The 20,505-nt window shown below is 39.3% G+C and overlaps 1 protein-coding gene across 1 annotated transcript in view; it reads left to right on the top strand.

Moving 5' to 3' along the window:
• The first annotated feature begins 1,786 nt into the window (after window positions 1-1,786).
• LOC132157505 (apoptosis-stimulating of p53 protein 2-like) overlaps window positions 1,787-20,505 on the top strand; it is a 33,170-nt gene continuing 14,451 nt past the window's right edge. Inside the window, exons 1-12 of the mRNA XM_059566875.1 lie at window positions 1,787-2,159; window positions 5,200-5,347; window positions 5,862-5,975; window positions 7,251-7,318; window positions 11,041-11,142; window positions 11,233-11,407; window positions 11,738-11,919; window positions 12,027-12,197; window positions 14,754-14,937; window positions 15,900-16,010; window positions 16,104-16,228; window positions 17,104-17,485. Of these exons, the coding sequence (XP_059422858.1) occupies window positions 2,151-2,159; window positions 5,200-5,347; window positions 5,862-5,975; window positions 7,251-7,318; window positions 11,041-11,142; window positions 11,233-11,407; window positions 11,738-11,919; window positions 12,027-12,197; window positions 14,754-14,937; window positions 15,900-16,010; window positions 16,104-16,228; window positions 17,104-17,485 (1,771 nt within the window). The 5' untranslated portion in view covers window positions 1,787-2,150. The remainder of the gene's footprint in view (window positions 2,160-5,199; window positions 5,348-5,861; window positions 5,976-7,250; window positions 7,319-11,040; window positions 11,143-11,232; window positions 11,408-11,737; window positions 11,920-12,026; window positions 12,198-14,753; window positions 14,938-15,899; window positions 16,011-16,103; window positions 16,229-17,103; window positions 17,486-20,505) is intronic.

Here is a 20,505-nt window from a genome sequence, read left to right as displayed (position 1 = left end):
ACTAACAGGGTGGACACTGACTGGGTGGACACTAACAGGGTGGCCACTGACTGGGTGGACACTGACTGAGTGGACACTGACTGGGTGGACACTAACAGGGTGGACACTGACTGGGTGGACACTAACAGTGTGGACACTGACTGGGTGGACACTAACAGGGTGGACACTGACTGGGTGGACACTAACAGGGTGGACACTGACTGGGTGGACATTGACTGGGTGGACACTAACAGGGTGGACACTGACTGGGTGGACATTGACTGGGTGGACACTAACAGGGTGGACACTGACTGGGTGGACATTGACTGGGTGGACACTAACAGGGTGGACACTGACTGGGTGGACACTCACTGGGTGGACACTGACTGGGTGGACACTCACTGGGTGGACACTAACAGTGTGGACACTGACTGGGTGGACACTAACAGGGTGGACACTGACTGGGTGGACACTAACAGGGTGGACTTACTGGGTGGACACTGACTTTTAGGACATTTTATCCTAAAATCAACAATTACAACAAAGTCTGAGCAAAAAATGCTAACACAGAAAGTCTTTCAAATAAAGAACTGAATGTACTTTTTAAATGGTATTTTTACAAATAAGAATGTCTATATACTTTATCATATTCGTCTTAACAGGGTGGACATGTTGAAGTTGACCACATCAGATTGGAATGATAAAATAAATCAAAACAGACAATTAACAAAACAGAGGCTCTCACTCACATCCCCCAGTTGTTTTCCCTCCAAGGAAATGATGTCAGCGGTGTGATAAGATGTAATTACCTTTTCCAACTTTCATTTAAAGGGCCAGTAGCCGAATATAACAGGGTGGACAATATTGTGAGGTTATTATTATTATTATTTTATTTAATAATTGGAATATATATATATATATATATATATATATATATATATATATATATATATATATATATATATATATATACTGTACATTCAAGAAAACTATAACTTATATACCAAACAAGGTTAAAAGATAATAAATAAATAAATAAATAAATAAATATATTACTTATATTAAGTGTATTCATCATAAAAATGGCACACATGCCTTGGGACATAGGACAAATCGTGATATTTGATGATTTAAAAAGCAGTAAAATATTTAGAAATATATATAAATAAAAACTTAAATATGCTTGAAGTTCTAAAGGTGATTTTTTTCTTTTTTTATGTCTAAGACAATTTTAAAATTTATGTTGAAAATGTCAAGGCACAGATACAGTGAATAGACCTTTTATCTCAAGTTAGATATCTCAATGATGACAGTGTCCTCAAAAGGATGCAGCAGTTTAAGTTTATGTTTCTAGGCATTATATTCTGAGGATGTCTTAATAACACCTGTTATGATTACACCTGTTATGATTACCTGTTACCTGACACCTGTTATGATTATGGTCATTGGCTTGCTGTACTGCATATATTTTGAAAAACCTTTAAAAGAATTTTAGTTTGTATTCTGCCACAAATGCGTTTGCACAAAAAGGGTACACATTAATAAAAGATCCCATGTGATATTGCGCATGTATTTCTTTTGTGGAAACACTTGTTTAACTCGTTGTGTTTGCGCGTCTTTACCAGCAGAAGTACTCAGCGAGCGGAGTATCGAGCGCTTCCCAAACGTTTCGAAAAACCTCTCCAACCAGCTATACGCATCCCTGTGATAAATATTACTGAATGTATATGTGGACTACAGAAAAAAATATTTTTCTAAGCGCAAAAAACTACGTGTTTATCTGTCGCCATCTTGCTCCGCCCCCAAGAGCGAGGGTTTCCAGAGGGATGACGTCATGCTCGCGAGGATCAGCAACATGCTGAGATCCAGATATCACACAGAGGAAAAAACACAATGAACTCTAATAAGAATCACATCTGCGTGAACTTGTTCTGTCATCTGGACACCTGAGTGCGTGTTTGGAAAATAAAACAGTTCTCGGTAATCGTGATCTGTCGTCAGAAGAAAAACTCGCGGAAGGAAAGTTTGGGAAGGCCTCTGACGTCACGCCTCGTCTCAAACAGGACAGGACGGTTTCTCTCCGCACAAAGCTGCACTTTTAACTTGATTAAAGCTGTAAACCGTCATTCAGCTCGATCTCGGTGGAAAAACATCCCGAGCTCGACGCGAAGATGATGCCGGTGAGCGAACAGGCGTTATATTCTCGTTTAATGTTATGTAAGAAGTTCATGAAAACCCCAGGTTTTGCTTCTTTCTCATCTCATCTGAATATATGTTAGCTGTAATGATTATTGACTGTTGTCTTAGATTAATGTTGGGGATTCTACAAAGTAACATGAGATTAATGTGTTGTTGTCATAATAGAGCAATACTTTCACATGAAAGTTACCCATTATTGTGCCTCAGACAATATAAAACAGTAGGATTGTGTGTTGTGTTGTCTGTCACTCACACTAAAGTTTCACATCCGCTCATTTAATTATTTATTTAGTTTTTTAATTCATAATAATGCTACTGCAATCAATCCAGACATTTCCCCGACTCTAACTCCTTACAAGGAATAATAATAACAATTAAAACCAGGTTATTTTATGTTCCTTACTGTACACACAATATTGGTGGTCTTTACGAGATTGTGATGTTTTTATTATTATAAAACCAGCTGTGTTGATTGATTATGAGCTCAGTCTTCACTGGCTGTCAGAAATCAGACACTCTCTCAGCAGTACTTCTGTTGAATAAAGACACGCTTCATGACAATTACACAAGATTATTCCATAATGGAGTATGAATTATGTACAGTCGTGGCCAAAAGTTTTGAGAATTTCATAAATATTGGAAATTGGAAAAGTTGCAGCTTAAGTTTTAATAATAGCAATTTGCATATACTCCAGAATGTTATGAAGAGTGATCAGATGAATTGTATAGTCATTCTTTGCCATGAAAATTAACTTAATCCCAAAAAAACCTTTCCACTGCATTTCATTGCTGTCATTAAAGGACCTGCTGAGATCATTTCAGTAATCGTCTTGTTAACTCAGGTGAGAATGTTGACGAGCACAAGGCTGGAGATCATTATGTCAGGCTGATTGGGTTAGAATGGCAGACTTGACATGTTAAAAGGAGGGTGATGCTTGAAATCATTGTTCTTCCATTGTTAACCATGGTGACCTGCAAAGAAACGCATGCAGCCATCATTGCGTTGCATAAAAATGGCTTCACAGGCAAGGATATTGTGGCTACTAAGATTGCACCTAAATCAACAATTTATAGGATCATCAAGAACTTCAAGGAAAGAGGTTCAATTCTTGTAAAGAAGGCTTTAGGGCGTCCAAGAAAGTCCAGCAAGCGGCAGGATGGTCTCCTAAAGAGGATTCAGCTGCGGGATCGGAGTGCCACCAGTGCAGAGCTTGCTCAGGAATGGCAGCAGGCAGGTGTGAGCGCATCTGCACGCACAGTGAGGACAATACTTCTGGAAGATGGCCTGGTGTCAAGAAGGGCAGCAAAGAATCCACTTCTCTCCAAAAAAAACATCAGGGACAGATTGATCTTCTGCAGAAAGTATAGTGAATGGACTGCTGAGGACTGGGGCAAAGTCATATTCTCCGATGAAGCCCCTTTCTGATTGTTTGGGGCATCTGGAAAAAGGCTTGTCCGGAGAAGAAAAGGTGAGTGCTACCATCAGTCCTGTGTCATGCCAACAGTAAAGCATCCTGACACCATTCATGTGTGGGGTTGCTTCTCATCCAAGTGAGTGGGCTCACTCACAATTCTGCCCAAAAACACAGCCATGAATAAAGAATGGTACCAAAACACCCTCCAACAGCAACTTCTTCCAGCAATCCAACAACAGTTTGGTGAAGAACAATGCATTTTCCAGCACGATGGAGCACTGTGCCATAAGGCAAAAGTGATAACTAAGTGGCTCGGGGACCAGAATGTTGAAATTTTGGGTCCATGGCCTGGAAACTCCCCAGATCTTAATCCCATTGAGAACTTGTGGTCAATCCTCAAGAGTCGGGTGGACAAACAAAAACCCACTAATTCTGACAAACTCCAAGAAGTGATTATGAAAGAATGGGTTGCTATCAGTCAGGATTTGGCCCAGAAGTTGATTGAGAGCATGCCCAGTCGAATTGCAGAGGTCCTGAAAAAGAAGGGCCAACACTGCAAATACTGACTCTTTGCATAAATGTCATTTAATTGTCGATAAAAGCCTTTGAAACGTATGAAGTGCTTGTAATTATATTTCAGTACATCACAGAAACAACTGAAACAAAGATCTAAAAGCAGTTTAGCTGCAAACTTTTTGAAAACTAATATTTATGTAATTCTCAAAACTTTTGGCCACGACTGTACTTCATCGGTCGTGATGTCATCGTCACGTGACCAGCAGCATCTCATCTGTGTCTGCAGCACAGAAGCAGAGGGATATCTGTAGAAACAGACAGCAATACATTATATGGGTCAAAATTATAATTATTATTTCTTTTATGCCAAAAAACATTAGGATATTAAGTAAAGGTCATGTTCATGAAGATATTTAGTAAATTTCCTACTGTAAATATATCAAACCTTAATTCTTGATTAGTAATATGCATTGCTAAGAGTTTTATCTGAACTACTTTAAAGATGATTTTCTCAATATTTAGATTTTTTCACATCCTCAGATTCCAGATTTTCAAATAGTTGTATCTCAGACAAATATTGTCCTCCGAACAAACCACACATCAATGGATAAAAAAAAGACACTTATGACTGGTTTTGTGGTCCAATATTTGTCTGAGATACAACTATTTGAAAATCTGGAATCTGAGGATGTGAAAAAATCGAAATATTGAGAAAATCATCTTTAAAGTTGTTCAAATGAAGTTCTTAGCAATGCATACTACTAAGAATCAAGTTTTGATATATTTATGGTCAGGAATTTGATCTGAAAACGATCTTTACCTAATATCCTAATGATTTTTGGCGTAAAAGAGAAATGTTTAATTGTGACCCATACGATGTATTGTTGTCTGTTTCTACAAATATGTCCCTGTGCTCCTGATATCAGTCCTGATCCAGATGCTCTGCACGTTCTGTGTGTCTCTCTCTCTCCTCATCAGCTGATGGTCAGGTGTGTTAAATCAGAGAGAGGCACAGAGCGATGTCTTGTGATCGAACCGATCCGTGCGTGTGATTAAACTCTCAGCCTCCTCATCTGCTGGTGTTCTCCAGATGTTCCTGACTGTGTACCTCAGTAACAATGACCAGCACTTCACCGAGGTGCCCATCACGCCGGAGACGGTGTGTGCAGACGTACTGGAGCTGTGTCAGGAGCCGGCCGAGGCCAGCGGTCACCTGGCTGAAGTCTGGAGGGGCTCAGGTGAGGCTCTAAACCCTTTGAGATCTGCTTTTAATTCAGTTACAGTGATAGCTGGATGCTGGGCTCTAGACTCAACTACAGCATGAGATTGAGTAGTTCTTCCTTTGTTATAGTTCATAGCTTTATATGGTAACAGAATGTTCATATTTATATTAATACATTTATAAAAACATTTTTTTTATTAAAATAAATGTATAATGCAATATATTTCTCATGTATTATTAAATGTATAATTAATTATATTTCTATTAATATTCAATGATCATAATTATTGCATAAATATTAATTAGTACCATCAAATTCTCTCAAAATACAAAAATGTTATTGAACGGAAATATATTAGATTGATTGTAGTGTAGAAAAAAAGACGATGAGTGTGACTCATGAGGAGCGCACGATGACTCGAGCAACATTAGACTCTGAGTGAAGCTCCACCACACTTGTGTTAATGAATCCAGTAGATAGTGCTGAGTAGATGGGTGTTGGATGTGTGTGTGTGTGTGTGTGTGTGCAGAGCGGGCGGTGGGCGAGAGCGAGAAGATGATGGATCTGCTGCTGCAGTGGGGGCAGAGGAGGCCTGAGGTTCGCTTCTTCCTGCGGCGAGGCAGAGCACCCAACACACCCACAGGTAAGATCACACCGCGTCTGGCACAGAAAGTTCCTGAACCTCTGTGATCCTAAAGCACACACACACACACACACACACACACAATTCACTGTGTGAGTTAAGTCAAAAGGACTTTTCCTCTCAGAACATGGGAATGTATCCGTGCTTGACAATATATTGTCTGGTTATTATGAAGTTTAATTACAGGTTGTCTAGATGAGGCTATGTTTTATATAATCTTACATAAAAAAATATTTCTCATCAAACTTGCTCTTCCTTCGGGTGGTTTTACTACCGTAACAACTTTGGACAACAATATTGGATAATATTTTTTAAAACATCGCACAAGTCTATAGTAGAACATGTATCTCAGGCTTTCCTTAAAGGGGCTTTATTAAAGGATCTTTTGATGTAGGAGCTCATTGTGCTACAGAAACAACTCACAACTTATCTGTTAGTCAAAACAAGATTATTACTGAAAGCATTGTCCCGAAACGACTCATTTTCTTCTTTAGTGTTTTTATTTTATTTAAAAATAGATTTATGCTGAGTTTTTCAATTTCTGTGCATTACTTAGTTGTAGAGGTGCATTGTCTCTGCAAACCTTCGAAAGGATTCTTCCGTATTGTAAGATGATTACAGGAGCGACTCCTCTGTGAGTCACTGCTGAAACTGCTGGAAATGATGCACTGGAAATACAGTCAGTTTTTGCTGAACATGTTCAGCAGCTTTTGCAGTTTGAGTTACTTAACTAATCAGTGGGTGGGGCTAAACAGGCAATGATGTGGAATTGGTGGGCGGGGCTAAACAGACAATGGTGAGTAATTGGTGGGCAGGGCTAAACGGGCAGTGGTGTGGAATCGGTGGGCGGGGCTAAACAGGCAGCGATGTAGAAGCAGGCGTTGATCATCTTCTGCAGAGGCGGTGTTTATCCACAGTATAACATCATCATAGAGTGGAACACTCCACAAACTGTCATTTTGGCAGTTTTGAGAACGTTTTGAGTTCTGAAACTTACAGGATGTTTTTATAGTATAAATAACTCTTATATGTCAGCTGATCAAGGGAAGTTTGGTTTTTCAGTTCATGACCCCTTTAAAGAATAGGATAATCGTGAATCTGTTTTCCCAAATCAGTTATTTGCATTGGCAGAATTCATTATCAGTCAAACGTTACGTTAACAAGTGCTCTGATTACAGTAATGCGTTAGACTCATGAGTGTCTGTAAGCACTGAAAGATGAAGCTCAGGTGTTTTCCACAGTATCTCTGGGCTTGAGCTTGTGTCTGTGTTTCAGACTCAAGGAGCTGGAATCAGAAGAGGAACGGTGTCAAGAAGCCCACAGACAGACGGCCGGAGAACGGAGTGAGTCTGCCTGCACTCATTCAATTCAATTCAAGTTTATTTGTATAGCGCTTTTTACAATACAAATCGTTACAAAGCAACTTTACTGAAAATTATGTTTCTACAATATTTAGTAGTAGCTTATAAGTGGTGACTGTCAGTTTGTGCACGTATGACAGGATTTTTAGAAAAATTAATACAAGGCATAGTCAGCCAGACGATGAACATTATTAATAATTAATAATTATTATATGATGCAGTCACACTATTTGTTAGTTCTGTTTGTTGATTCAGGGTCAGCATCATCTCTTCTCAGGTGTTCTGGATCCAGACTGGAGCTTGTGTAAATCCTAGTTACATCCCGTGGCAAAACATAGAAACAAAATAAGAGACATCATTAGCATAGCTGCTGATCCAACAAAGTAAAATTAATTAGTTTAACCCAAGCTAAAGAATAAAAATGCACATTTGATCAGATGCAACTACACTCACAATTTAAGAGATACATTATTCGAATGCTTGGCGAAAGAGATGCGTTTTTAATCTAGATTTAAACAGAGAGAGTGTGTCTGAACCCCGAACATTATCAGGAAGGCTATTCCAGAGTTTGGGAGCCAAATGTGAAAAAGCTCTACCTCCTTTAGTGGACTTTGCTATCCTAGGAACTACCAAAAGTCCAGCGTTTTGTGACCTTAGGGAGCGTGATGGATTGTAACGTGGTAGAAGACTAGTTAGGTAAGCAGGAGCTAAACCATTTAGGGCCTTATAGGTAAGTAATAATATATTGTAACTGATACAGAACTTAATAGTTAGCCAGTGCAGAGACTGTAAAATTGGGGTAATATGATCATATTTTCTTGACCTGGTAAGGACTCTAGCTGCTGCATTTTGGACTACCTGTAGCTTGATTATTGAAGAAGCAGGACAACCACCTAGAAGTGCATTACAATAGTCCAGTCTAGAGGTCATGAATGCATGAACTAGCTTTTCTGCATCAGAAACAGATAACAGTTTCGTAGCTTGGCAATGTTTCTAAGATGGAAGAATGCAGTTTTTGTAACATGGGAAATATGATTTTCAAAAGACAAGTTGCTGTCTAATATAACACCCAGATTTCTGACTGTAGAGGAAGTAACAGTGCATCCGTCTAGTTGCAGATTGTAATCTACAAGATTCTGTGTAGTGTTTTTTGGTCCAATAATTAATATCCCTGTCTTATCCGAGTTTAATTGGATTATTTGTCATCCAATCTTTTACATTTTTAACACACTCTGTTAGCTTAGATAATTGGGAAGTTTCATCTGGTCTCGTTGAGATATATAGCTGAGTATCATCAGCATAACAGTGGAAGCTAATTCCGTATTTTCTAATAATATTACCAAGGGGCAACATGTATATTGAAAATAGAAGGGGACTTAGGACGGATCCTTGTGGCACTCCATATTTTACTGGTGATAAATGAGATGAAACCCCATTTAAGTAAACAAAATGGTAGCGATCGGACAGGTAGGATCTAAACCATCTTAGAGCCTGCCCTTGAATACCTGTATAGTTTTGTAATCGATCTATGAGTATGTCATGATCTATGGTGTCGAACGCAGCACTAAGATCAAGTAAGACTAGAAATGAGATGCAGCCTTGATCTGACGCAAGAAGCAGGTCATTTGTAATTTTAACAAGTGCAGTTTCTGTGCTATGGTGGGGCCTGAAACCTGACTGAAATTCTTCATACAGATCATTTTTAATTGATTTGAAATAGGCCTATAATTTGCCAGTACACTAGGATCTAGTTTTGGTTTCTTAATAAGAGGCTTGATAACCGCCAGCTTGAATGGTTTTGGGACGTGACCTAAAGATAACGACGAGTTAATGATATTGAGAAGCGGTTCTTCGGCTACAGGTAACAGCTCTTTTAGTAATTTAGTGGGTACAGGATCTAATAAACATGTTGTTGGTTTAGATACAGTGATAAGTTTATTTAGCTCTTCCTGTCCTATAGTTGTAAAGCACTGCAGTTTATCTTTGGGTGCGATGGATGAAACTGAAGTGTTAGACGCTGTAGAATCTACATTCGCTATTGTATTTCTAATGTTATCTATTTTATCAGTGAAGAAATTCATAAAGTCATTACTATTTAACGTTGGTGGAATATTTGAATCAGGTGGCGTCTGGTAATTTGTTAATTTAGCCACTGTGCTAAATAAAAACCTTGGATTGTTTTGGTTATTTTCAATGAGTTTGTGGATATGCTCTGCCCTAGCAGTTTTTAGAGCCTGTCTATAGCTGGACATACTGTTTTTCCATGCAATTCTAAAAACTTCCAAGTTAGTTTTTCTCCATTTGCTTTAAAGACTACGAGTTACTTTCTTGAGAGAGTGAGTATTATTGTTATACCATGGTACAGTACGTTTTTCAATTTGATCACTCTAGGGCTGTAGCTATCGAATATTTTAGTAATCGAGTATTCTACCAAAAATTTCATCGATTAATCGAGTAATCGGATAAAATGTGTTTTTGCTTAATTAAAGTGCAATATTAATTATGCAAGAGAAAATAAGACTCCTGGGTCTCTTAAAATGAACAACTAAGTTTCCTTTTTTAGAAAATTTTTATTTTTTAAATGCATAGAATGCAATGCATACATCAAAAATAAACATTTAATTATTACCCATTGTTTCTCTGTCTGTACTTGTACTGTGAACAATGACAATAAAGTTGACAGATGAATTAAGTGCGTTTAAGTGCCATTCAGTTGGGGTTTTAAATAAAGCATTTTCTGAGATGCACATTAAACACTCAAAACATTAATTTAATTTATCTTTTAATTATTGAAAATTAAGCAAACTTTTTGGTACTAAACCGCAATAACTAAACCGGACTTTTATTTTGACGGGTTGACGTACCTTTACAGTTATGTGATGTGATGCTAGTTTTACTCAAATCAAACGGTCAGATGCTCATGAAGTGACTGTCAGAGCAGTTCTGGAGATGTTCCTCATGTGTTCACGTCTTATTTAGTGAGACAGCAGACGCTGAAATCACCGCATGCGTCACGCGCGCTTCAGTGTGTGTGTGTGAATAAACGGAGACGCGCTTCTGCTCCATTCATTAACACAGACACGCAGAACATGCAGGATTTATTTTTAATAGACTGTTCCGGCCCTATTATTTACAGATATTAGTCCATATCATGATTTGATGTGAGTGCAATGACCTATTTTTGATTAATTCATTCAAAATTTGGCAAATTCCGTGCCATTCCGCGTTAAACAGTAAATTCCGTTTTTATGACTGGATTCCAGCGGAAATCACAGGGCCCTAGTTGTGGTATACCAGCTCTATCTTACAATGGACACACACCACGACGTTCTCTTTACGTTTTCAAATCAAAACTCTGCTGACTCCTTGCAGTATGCGATTTAGGACACAGCGCTTGTGTCTCCTTCTGTTTTGTGGGTGACGTAAACGCGTTGTCACATTAAAAAAATCATTGCGAAAGAACCTGACGTCAGATTTAAAATAAATTAAAAGAGGCTTCGAGGCAGAGGAATTTGCCTCGATCATTTTTTGTAATCGAGTTACTCGAGGAATCGTTTCAGTCCTAGATCACTCATGTGTCTTTCAGTTCCTCGTGTAGTGTAATCCCAGTGTTTGACTCACACACATGAAGGCATGAGAGGAATGCAGTCTGGTCGAACAGGAACTGATTTCAGAGACTGATGTAGGTGTGTTGTGTTGTGCAGGTGAGCAGCCCGAGGATGGACATGACTCTAGCAGAGCTGCAGGAGATGTCTGCCAGACAGCAGCATCAGATCGACACCCAGCAGCAGCTCCTGGCCTCCCAGGTACACCATAACACATCAGAACAAAAGTGTCTTTGCTATTTAATAGGAGCAATGATGCAGATATCGGCCTGTCCTCTCTCTGTCCTGCAGGAGCAGCGCTTGTGTTTCCTGAAGCAGCAGGAGCACAGACATCAGCAGACGTCCTCGGAGCAGAAGAAGCTGCAGCATCTGAGGGACACGGTGGACAGACAGGAGGCGAATGTGAAGAAGGTGCGAGCTCTGAAGGGACAGGTGGAGCAGAAACGCCTCAGCAACGGGAAACTGGGTGAGTTCTTCTGCTCCAGTTATTTCAATCATTCATTTTAAAGGGCCCCTATTATGCCAAATCCAAGCTGATACTGAATGTGGATTTGCACAGCTTGTCCGTTAACGTGTAGTAACAGCTGCTCTATGGGAAATCACGTACCTGATGGTATTTACCTCTGATTAGATAAGTGGCTTTACTGACAAGATGCGCATCATCATCCGATGTATATCGTGCACCCCTATTCCTGTGTCCATGAAAGCAGTCATGTCACATTGAGTGTTTTCTGTCCAGGCTGAAGGATCTTGAGCTCAGGCAGTGGACGTTATGCTGTGTGTGTGTTTGTATTAGTGGAGCAGGTGGAGCAGATGAACAGTCTACTCCTTCAGAAGCAGAAGGAGCTCGCAGTCGCCGTGTCTAAAGTGGAAGACCTGAGCAAACAGCTGGAGACCCTGAAAAACGGCCAGCTGGATGTGCTTCACAGTAACCACAGCTCTGTGGCCGAGCTGGACAGACTCTGCAGGGAACTACAGGTCAGAGCCGAGCCGAGGAGGTGAAGATCACAGCCTCAGGCCTCTGTCGAAACATCTCACCTGTGTGTGTGTGTGTGTGTGTGTGTGTGTGTGTGTGTGTTCACCAGATGAGGAAGAACCTGAACCTGGAGCAGAGCGCTAAACTGCAGCAGCAGAGAGAGAACCTGAACAAGAGGAACCAGGAGGTGGCCAGCATGGACAGACGAGTCAGTGAGCTGCGAGATCGCCTGTGGAAGAAGAAAGCTGCCCTTCAGCAGAAGGAGAACCTCCCCGTGAGCGTAAGACACTTCTCCTGTTCACACCAGCCAACGCATTCATGCCAATTACAAGCCTGCATTTACACTCATGCATTTAGCATACACTTTTATCCAAAGCAACTTAAACATTTAAGTTTTTTAACAAAGTTAAAAGTGCTGTATGTAAGATTTTAACTCCACTAAAGCATAAAAATACCATAATATGTTATCTAGTTGCAGATATTTAAGAAACGTCCTAAGTTAACATACTTGTTTAACTAAAAAACAATGCTACAGTCAGTTTTTCTCTGAAAATGTGTATTCCGGGCCGGGAATACAGTCTCTGTTTTGGTTTGTGAAACCTGCCCATTGTATTTTGGCACCCCGGGCTGTCAGTTGGCAGAAAACACAGAGTATTTAATTTAATTCAATTCATCATCAGGTTCTCTTGAGGCTGGGTGAAAAAACCCCTCTCCAATGTTTTGAATTAGGACTGCAAACCTAGTTCAACCACTACATACAGCACCTTTAGGGTTCAAAAAACACATTATTTTCCGCATAATGTACATAATTTTTTCTTCTCTATGCCCCGCCTTTCTGAAACGCGTCGATTTTTACAAAGCTCATCGTTCTGAAAAGCGAGGTGTGCTCTGATTGGCCAGCATATTTTGCATGTCTAATATAATATAATTAACAGACCTAATTCATATAACCAGCTCATTAGAAGAGAGGTTCATGCATGAACTGTGTTCAGATTGATATGAGGATTGATTGAATCCCTACACAGTGTTCATTGCTCTCTACTCCCCGAGATGGAAAATCTGTCCGAACATTCATTCACAGATTTGCGCTGCACAACGTCCTCACACACAGACGAGTGTGACATTCAGTGGGGACATTATTACTGATTAAACTTACCACGTTAACATAAATCCATGTCTGGGTTTGTGGATGGAGAAATGACAAACAACAAGTGCTACTCTATACTGCTCAAAATTCACGTTTGAATCATCAGTGTCAAATTCTTTAAATTGAAGAAGTGCCAGACTGGAAAGTTGTAACTGCCCCACTTTATAGAAGCAGACAAGGGATTGTATGGTACTCTCACAGGAAGTCCTCATCCTCTGTAAAATGCACTGCTCACATCTCAATATTAAGGTTGAATACAACAGTGTTGTAAATACAACTTAACCACTGATTTCTAGTTGTCTCTTTTGGAAGACCAAACAAAGTAGCTTCGCTTTCACAACGATCTACAGATTTACGGATCTTCTTTATGCACCAAGAGCTTGTAACACTAGGAAAAAGAAAAGGAAAATTATAATTGCATCATACGACCCCTTTAAACTGAGAAAAGCACTAGTTTATCAAAATATTAAAATGTTTAATGCAGTCTCCTTACTGTTTTTTTCCTGACACATTCATAATCATTACTTCTCCCAGTGCACTGTGACAAGCTTTTAGTGTACTTGTAGGCAATTAAAGGTGCATTATAATGATTTAAATGGCTTATTAATAAACATGCAATTAGTCAGTCTTAAAATAAACGACTACTAGTTGACTGGAAAAATCTTGAATCAGATGTACAAAACTGTTCATTTTGCTGTTTGATATTGACAATCCATGTGTCCTATCATGCTATTTGAATCCGTTATGTTAATTAAGAACACACTGGTGTTTTACTGTTTTCTGCACGTTGTTATTCTCCTCGTTATAGCGGCTAATGAAACGCAAGTCTCACCATAGGCCTACTTCTGCGTTTAGGAAAAAGGTGGATAAAATGGTTGTGTGGGCTTTTGGCCGTTGATATTGTGAATGTAAATATGTAGTTCAACGTTGAGTGCTTAAAATTTTTTTTTTATACATTTTCACTTTAACTTGATTTTATGAACTTATTTCAGTACGTTTTTTCTACTTGGTTTTAAAGTGATTTTCAGCCAGAGCATGGGTTTTCTGTATAGTTTTGGTCCCTCTTATGGCCTGTAGTTCACGATATCCTGAAAAACCAAGGCCTTCAGAGTCACCTTTATTTATATAGCGCTTTAAACAAAATACATTGCGTCAAAGCAACTGAACAACATTCATTAGGAGAACAGTGTCAATAATGCAAAATGATAGTTAAAGGCAGTTCATCATTGATGAACAAGTTTCATACAAAGTTGAATGTAAATACACAAAGCTACAGCTTCAGTTAGTGTTTGAAATATAAAAAAAATACTACTTTTGAAATGTCAAAAATGATCCCAAGGGTAAACTTGGCTAAACTCAATACAGCCGTTTGTAAAACAGCATTTTGAAAATTCCCAAATTCTTTAAGGCAGTATGGAGGACTATGGATGTTAAAATAATAATAATCTGAAAATGAAAGCAGGATCATGGGCAGATTTGACTGGTTTTATAAGTAGGGATACAGGTGCTTGACAGGTTTAACATTTGGTTATTTTGCTAAATTGATTTGCTGTTGCTTTAGAGTTTTCGAAAAGCTCATTATTTGGAATAATGTGCACAGTAAGATTGGTATCTGTTGTGGTTTCCCATTGTCCTCGTTCTGCCCTGATCAGGGTGTGTGGTTTCACTGCTGATGTCCTCTTATTCCAGTTGCCTTCAGATGCCCAGACAGTGCAGCAGACAGGACCGGCCCGTGTGGCTGCGGTCGGCCCTTACATCCAGTCCTCTACGATGCCCAGGGGCCCCGTGAAACAGGACCTGCTCATTAAACACACTTACCCAGACGGCACAGCGACTGTACCACATCAGGACAAGAGCACTCACCCGGACTCAGGTTTGTAGATCCCCGTTTACCCATCCGAGAGAACTGGGCTGTTTAGTGTGTCTAAATGGTAATATAATGTTCTATGTATAATTCAAAAGTTTCATGTTTACTGCAGGTTAGCAGTAGAGATGTCACACATGCATACAAAAACATGCTGATCTGATTTTTGTTAGGTTTTAATTGTCTGTGATGCACTCATAACTTTTGTGCAAAACATTTTGTACAAATCTTGTGCGTTTAGCCAAAAAAACTACGCAGATGGACAGCTAGCAGCTTTAACAAAACAGACAAAAATATCAAATATACTACAAGATAACAGTAATTTAAACGTCTCATTCTACCCTTCCATCTTTTATGCAACATTTTAAAAATGTCTTTTAACATCTTTATCCACTTTTTTTTTTCTTTCAGAGATTTATCCTTTACTGAATCTGTAGGTATGTTGAGGATATGAATGAGGATAAATGAATCTGGCATGTGCATGAGAAAGCCATGAAGTGCACGTTTGCAAAGCATATAAAATAATGATCTGCTGTATTCTCACTCATGCAGTCATGTATAAATGGATTTGTAGTGTCTGTATGACTAATTTAAAAAATGTTGAGTGATTAATTTAACTCTTAACCATCACTCCCACGCTCAAAGTGAGAGTCTTCTGTTTAAAGGGACAGTTGACCCAAAATATATAAAATTTCATTTACTTCACATGTCTTTCAAGATCCAGTAGACTTTCATTCATCTTAAAACATCTTATGCAATAATTTTTCATAAAACCTGAGAGGTATGCCTCCTTCCTTTGAATGTCAATGTCTCCAAAACTTTGAGGCTTCAAAACGTTTGTCAAGAGATTGCAAATGCAGTCTTCTGAAGAGACATAATCACTTTACAACGATACATTTAGACATTGATTCACTTATAATCCCTGAACAGCACAAGGTTTGTTCTCTGAAGTGTAATCTGTCTGTGTTCAGGCAAGGTGTCCTCAAAGATGTCTAACTGGAGTTCATCCATTATGAAGACAGGCAGTAATTTTGAGTCGTCCAGTCTGCCCCGCATGGTGACCCAGGCATCTAAAAACCTAGGTGACCCTCCACACCTCCTATCCCCATTGGATGTGTAACACCCAGTTGGTCTGTGTTTAAATGTATTGTGAATTTGTCTGCTCCCCATAACAGGTAACACAGAGGTGCTGAAGCAGGACCCCAGGGTGCGTCCGGTCTCCATGTTTGAGTCCGTCGATCCACCAGCAGCTTCTTTACGGAAGAACCAGAGCAGCGAGGACCTTGCGAGAGACGCCCTGGTAATGCCCAGACGTCTTAACGCATTACACGTTCTCTTGTGTTCACTACTTTCTTAATACCTGAACAATACCAGGTGGACATTTGAATAGGTTTTGTTTTGTTCTGTTCTCTGAGGTCCACTTATAATGTCATCAATATTTCATCACACTGTGGTCGCACAGCATCGTGCTTTTGTTTCAATCTTTCTGAAAATCCCGCAATGAATTATGCCTTGTTTGTAAATGAAACACACGAATCAATGAACAAAGGACAAAGGAGTTCTTACTGACGCTGTGTGGGACTTCATTAAAGATAGTTAATTCTCTCTTTCCTAAGACTGGTATTAGAAGGAAGGAGATACAAAGACTTTTTCCTCAACTTGGCTCTGCACAGGGTCTTGTCTTCAGAGCATCTTTATTGTAAGGATTTCTGCGTAGACCTGACTGTTCACTGGGCGGGGCTAAATAGGCAATGAGGTAGGATCGGTGGGTGGGGCTAAATAGGCAATGAGGTAGGATCGGTGGGTGGGGCTAAACAGGAAGCGCTGTAGGATCGTTGGGCGGGGCTAAACAGGAAGCGCAGTAGCATCGGTGGGCGGGGCTAAACAGGAAGCGCAGTAGGATCAGTGGGCAGGGCTAAACAGGCAGCGATGTAGAAGCAGGCGTTGATCATCTTCTGCAGAGGCGGTGTTTATCCACACTAAAATCATCATAGAGTAGAACACTCCACAAACTGTCATTTTGTTTTTAGACTAACAAGAAAGTTTTGAAACTTACAGGATGTTTTTATAGTACAAATAAGTCTTATATGTCAGATGATCAAGGGAAGTTTGGTTTTTCAGTTCATAACCCCTTTAAAAGTCCTCAGTGACATTTTGATATGTCCTTTGATTCAGAGCGCTGTCAAGAACACCGTCAAGGTTCCTCCTCCAGTTCCCACTAAACCGAAACAGGCCATCCTTCCCTCTGGTGGCCAGATGGGATACAGCAAGACGGCCGGCACCTTCCCTGGGAAGAGTAAGTCTTCGGCTCAGCAGCCGCCCGCTGGCGTCCAGTCTGGTGGTACTTTACCCCTGCCCTCCAAACTGGAGGCTCCCCCAGCCGCCACTGTACACCCCTTCAGCCCCGAGCATCCTGGAGCCAAAGACTCCGGCGGGCAGCTCCTGCGCAAGCCACAGATGCTGACCACCAGCTCCATCTACTCCATGTACACGCAGCCGCAGGGCACTCAGGGGGCGCTGAGCCGAGCCCAGAACCGCGGCAGCAACTTCATCAGCGGTGAGAGACACTTGTGTTCACCGGGACAGATGAGTTCATTCAACATATGTGACCCTGGAGCACAAACCAGTCTTTAGTGTCAACTTTACAATTTTTTTATTTATACATCATCTGAAAGCTGAATAAATAATCTCTCCAGTGATGTGTGGTTTGTTCGGAGGACAATATTTGTCTGAGATACAACTATTTGAAAATCTGGAATCTGAGGATGTGAAAAAATCTAAATATTGAGAAAATCATCTTTAAAGTTGTTCAGATGAAGTTCTTAGCAATGCATACTACTAATCAATAATTTATTTTTGATATATTTACAGTAGGAAAATATCTTCATGGAACATGATCTTTACATAATATCCTAATGATTTTTGGCATAAGAGAAAATCATCATTTTGACTCATACAATATATTGTTGGCTATTGCTCCAAATATACCCCAGAGACTTCAGACTGGTTTTGTGCTCCAGGGACACATATATGACTGGATTCATCCTGCGTCCCTTTTACATCAAACTCACACCAGAATGATAGATGCTGCAACACTATCATAACTAGGGTTGGATATCGTTTGATCCATTCCATTTCTGATTCTGATCCATTCACAGTTTTGATTCCAATGTGGTTCAAAAAAAAAAGGTAAGACAAAAAGGCAAGCATTTAGATATCAAACATATTTACTTTGTGTGTCTTTTTGCAATTGTTAATTGTTGCTGAATACAATGAACAAAAATCAGCTGGCTACATAAAAACTGGACTCAAACTGCTAAATAGTGTTGCAAGAGTCTGGATAAACTTTTATTTTAATGGAATTTCTAAATGGAATGATTCAATGACTCACTCAAGATGTACTTGTTTCTTTATTGGATGAATCACTTTTTGAGTGAATCTCTTGAATGAATGATTCAAAGACAAATACATTTGTAACGGCTCCTTTCCACCACCTAAAAATAAAAGATGCGCACACAGGAACTGATAGGTGGAACTGAAACCTTCATTCTGATTCCTGACCTTAAGTATCTGATTTTGGAATTGATTTTCTTTCCCAACCCTAGTCAGAACTACAGAAGAGAAGGCCAGCTGCTCACACTTATGTTAGGTGTCCTTATCTAGTGTTGGGTGATGTGCTCAACTGTCATACTGTCCTATCGTCAGCCTGTGACATCACGATACACAGTATAATTGTGCAAACTTGTTTGTTTCACTGCCAGAAAGTGAACCAACTCAAGTGTAATGCTAAAAGAAGCCTGATGTTTTTAATAAGACTGAATTTGTATATAACTAGTGTGTACTATCATTAAACTATGATTTACTGTGTAATCACATGTTGTTCTGGAAGATTTCAACCACGGTTAGCAATGGAGACCATCCACTCACGTACTTAACAAAAAGAAAAGTTTGCTTTGTTGAGGTCTTTCAAGTAGAGATTGACCGATATGGATTTTTCTATTGCCGATGTGCTGCCGATATTTAGGGCCGATATATTTGCATGCTAAAATGTCACACAAATAATAAGTGGAGACACAACATTTCTAAACTTATCATTTATTGAGCACTGACTGAATATAATATTTATCTAAAGTTAACCTAAAAAAATCAATAAACTGACCAAGTATTAAATATATAAAACGGGTAAAAAACTAAAAAACAAAACAAAACTGTCAATCATTTACATAACAGTTTTAGAGCATTTATCAAGCAGAATTTTCAACTTTGGAACATAAATGTAAACTTAAATATACATTATAAATAAAAATCAGTTAAACTGAAAAATATAAAAAATTTAATATATAAAGAATAAATAATAGTAGTGCTGGAAACTCACTAGCAACCAGCAACATTTGTGTTTGGTATAAATGACACAGAACATCTAAAGTGCATTCTAATTTCAAACTTACATCACAGTCTGTTCATTATTAAACAGTCAACCAAACATAAAAGGTTACCCTGGTCAGTTTAAATAGACCTTATATCGGGTCCACTCTGCTGTTATGGCAAGGACGTTTTTGCTCATGTAAAGAGGATGATCTTTTCAGTCCATGTGCGCATGCGTGTAAAGTACAAACCTAGTTTACGTAAAAAAAAAAATAAAATAGTAGTTTAACATTCAGATACATTGCGAATATGGAAACATTTGGATTTGTGCCGAACGAGACGTGAGCAATAACCTCCAAATACATCTAGTCAAACCCGCGCTCGCTTGTCACTGTCACGATCTAATACACTGTATGGTGGATTTTTCAAACTAATAAGCCTACTATTTAAAGAGGTGCATTCAGCGGTCTCCTTGACGGGAAACAGTCAACAAAGTAAAATGATCTCAAACGTATGGCGCGCTCTCTTCATTTTATCAAATATCGTCCGATGCCGATATATTACAAAATTACAAACATCGGCCCGATATATCGGTCAACCTCTACTTTCAAGCTCCTGAAACAAAATCCTGATTCAAGCTAGTTTGTGCTGTGATTTTGCTCTTATATTGGGGCCTTCCTCCATCCATCCATCCATTTTCCAAACTGCTTTATCCTCTGCAGGGTCAAGAGGGGCTTGTCTATCCCAGCTCCTTAATCTAGTTTTCTAATCAACTTTACATTGGGCGCTAGTGTTGTTGGTTTAATCGCAACATATCATCATTGCAGTTAATAATGTTTACCGTCTGTTTGATTACGTCATTAACTAACTGCATGAATTTTTCTGTACATTTCTGCCATATGGACATCAACTTGACATTGACACCACTGATAAGCTACTACATTTATATTTACATTTAGTCATTTTGCAGACACTTTTATCCAAAGCAACTTACAATTGGGGGATACACTAAGTAGACATCCAAAAGGCCCTTTTTACCGCCACACGTACCGCCGTGGCGGCGGTATAAAGTGCATTTGCAGCCTTTGACCACTGAGTGGCGCTTTAACCACAAGTTATCAAACAAGCGCATCAAAGCACATTTTCGCTAATAGACGTCAGTTTTGCCTCACTGATGTGTTAGATTTGATGGATTCAGTCAGGGAAAATGAA

Source organism: Carassius carassius, chromosome 14, assembly GCF_963082965.1.
Source record: "Carassius carassius chromosome 14, fCarCar2.1, whole genome shotgun sequence".
Classification (NCBI taxonomy): Eukaryota; Metazoa; Chordata; class Actinopteri; order Cypriniformes; family Cyprinidae; genus Carassius; species Carassius carassius.
The sequence above is the reverse complement of the archived record's forward strand: the minus strand, read 5'-3'. Positions and strand labels throughout refer to the sequence as shown.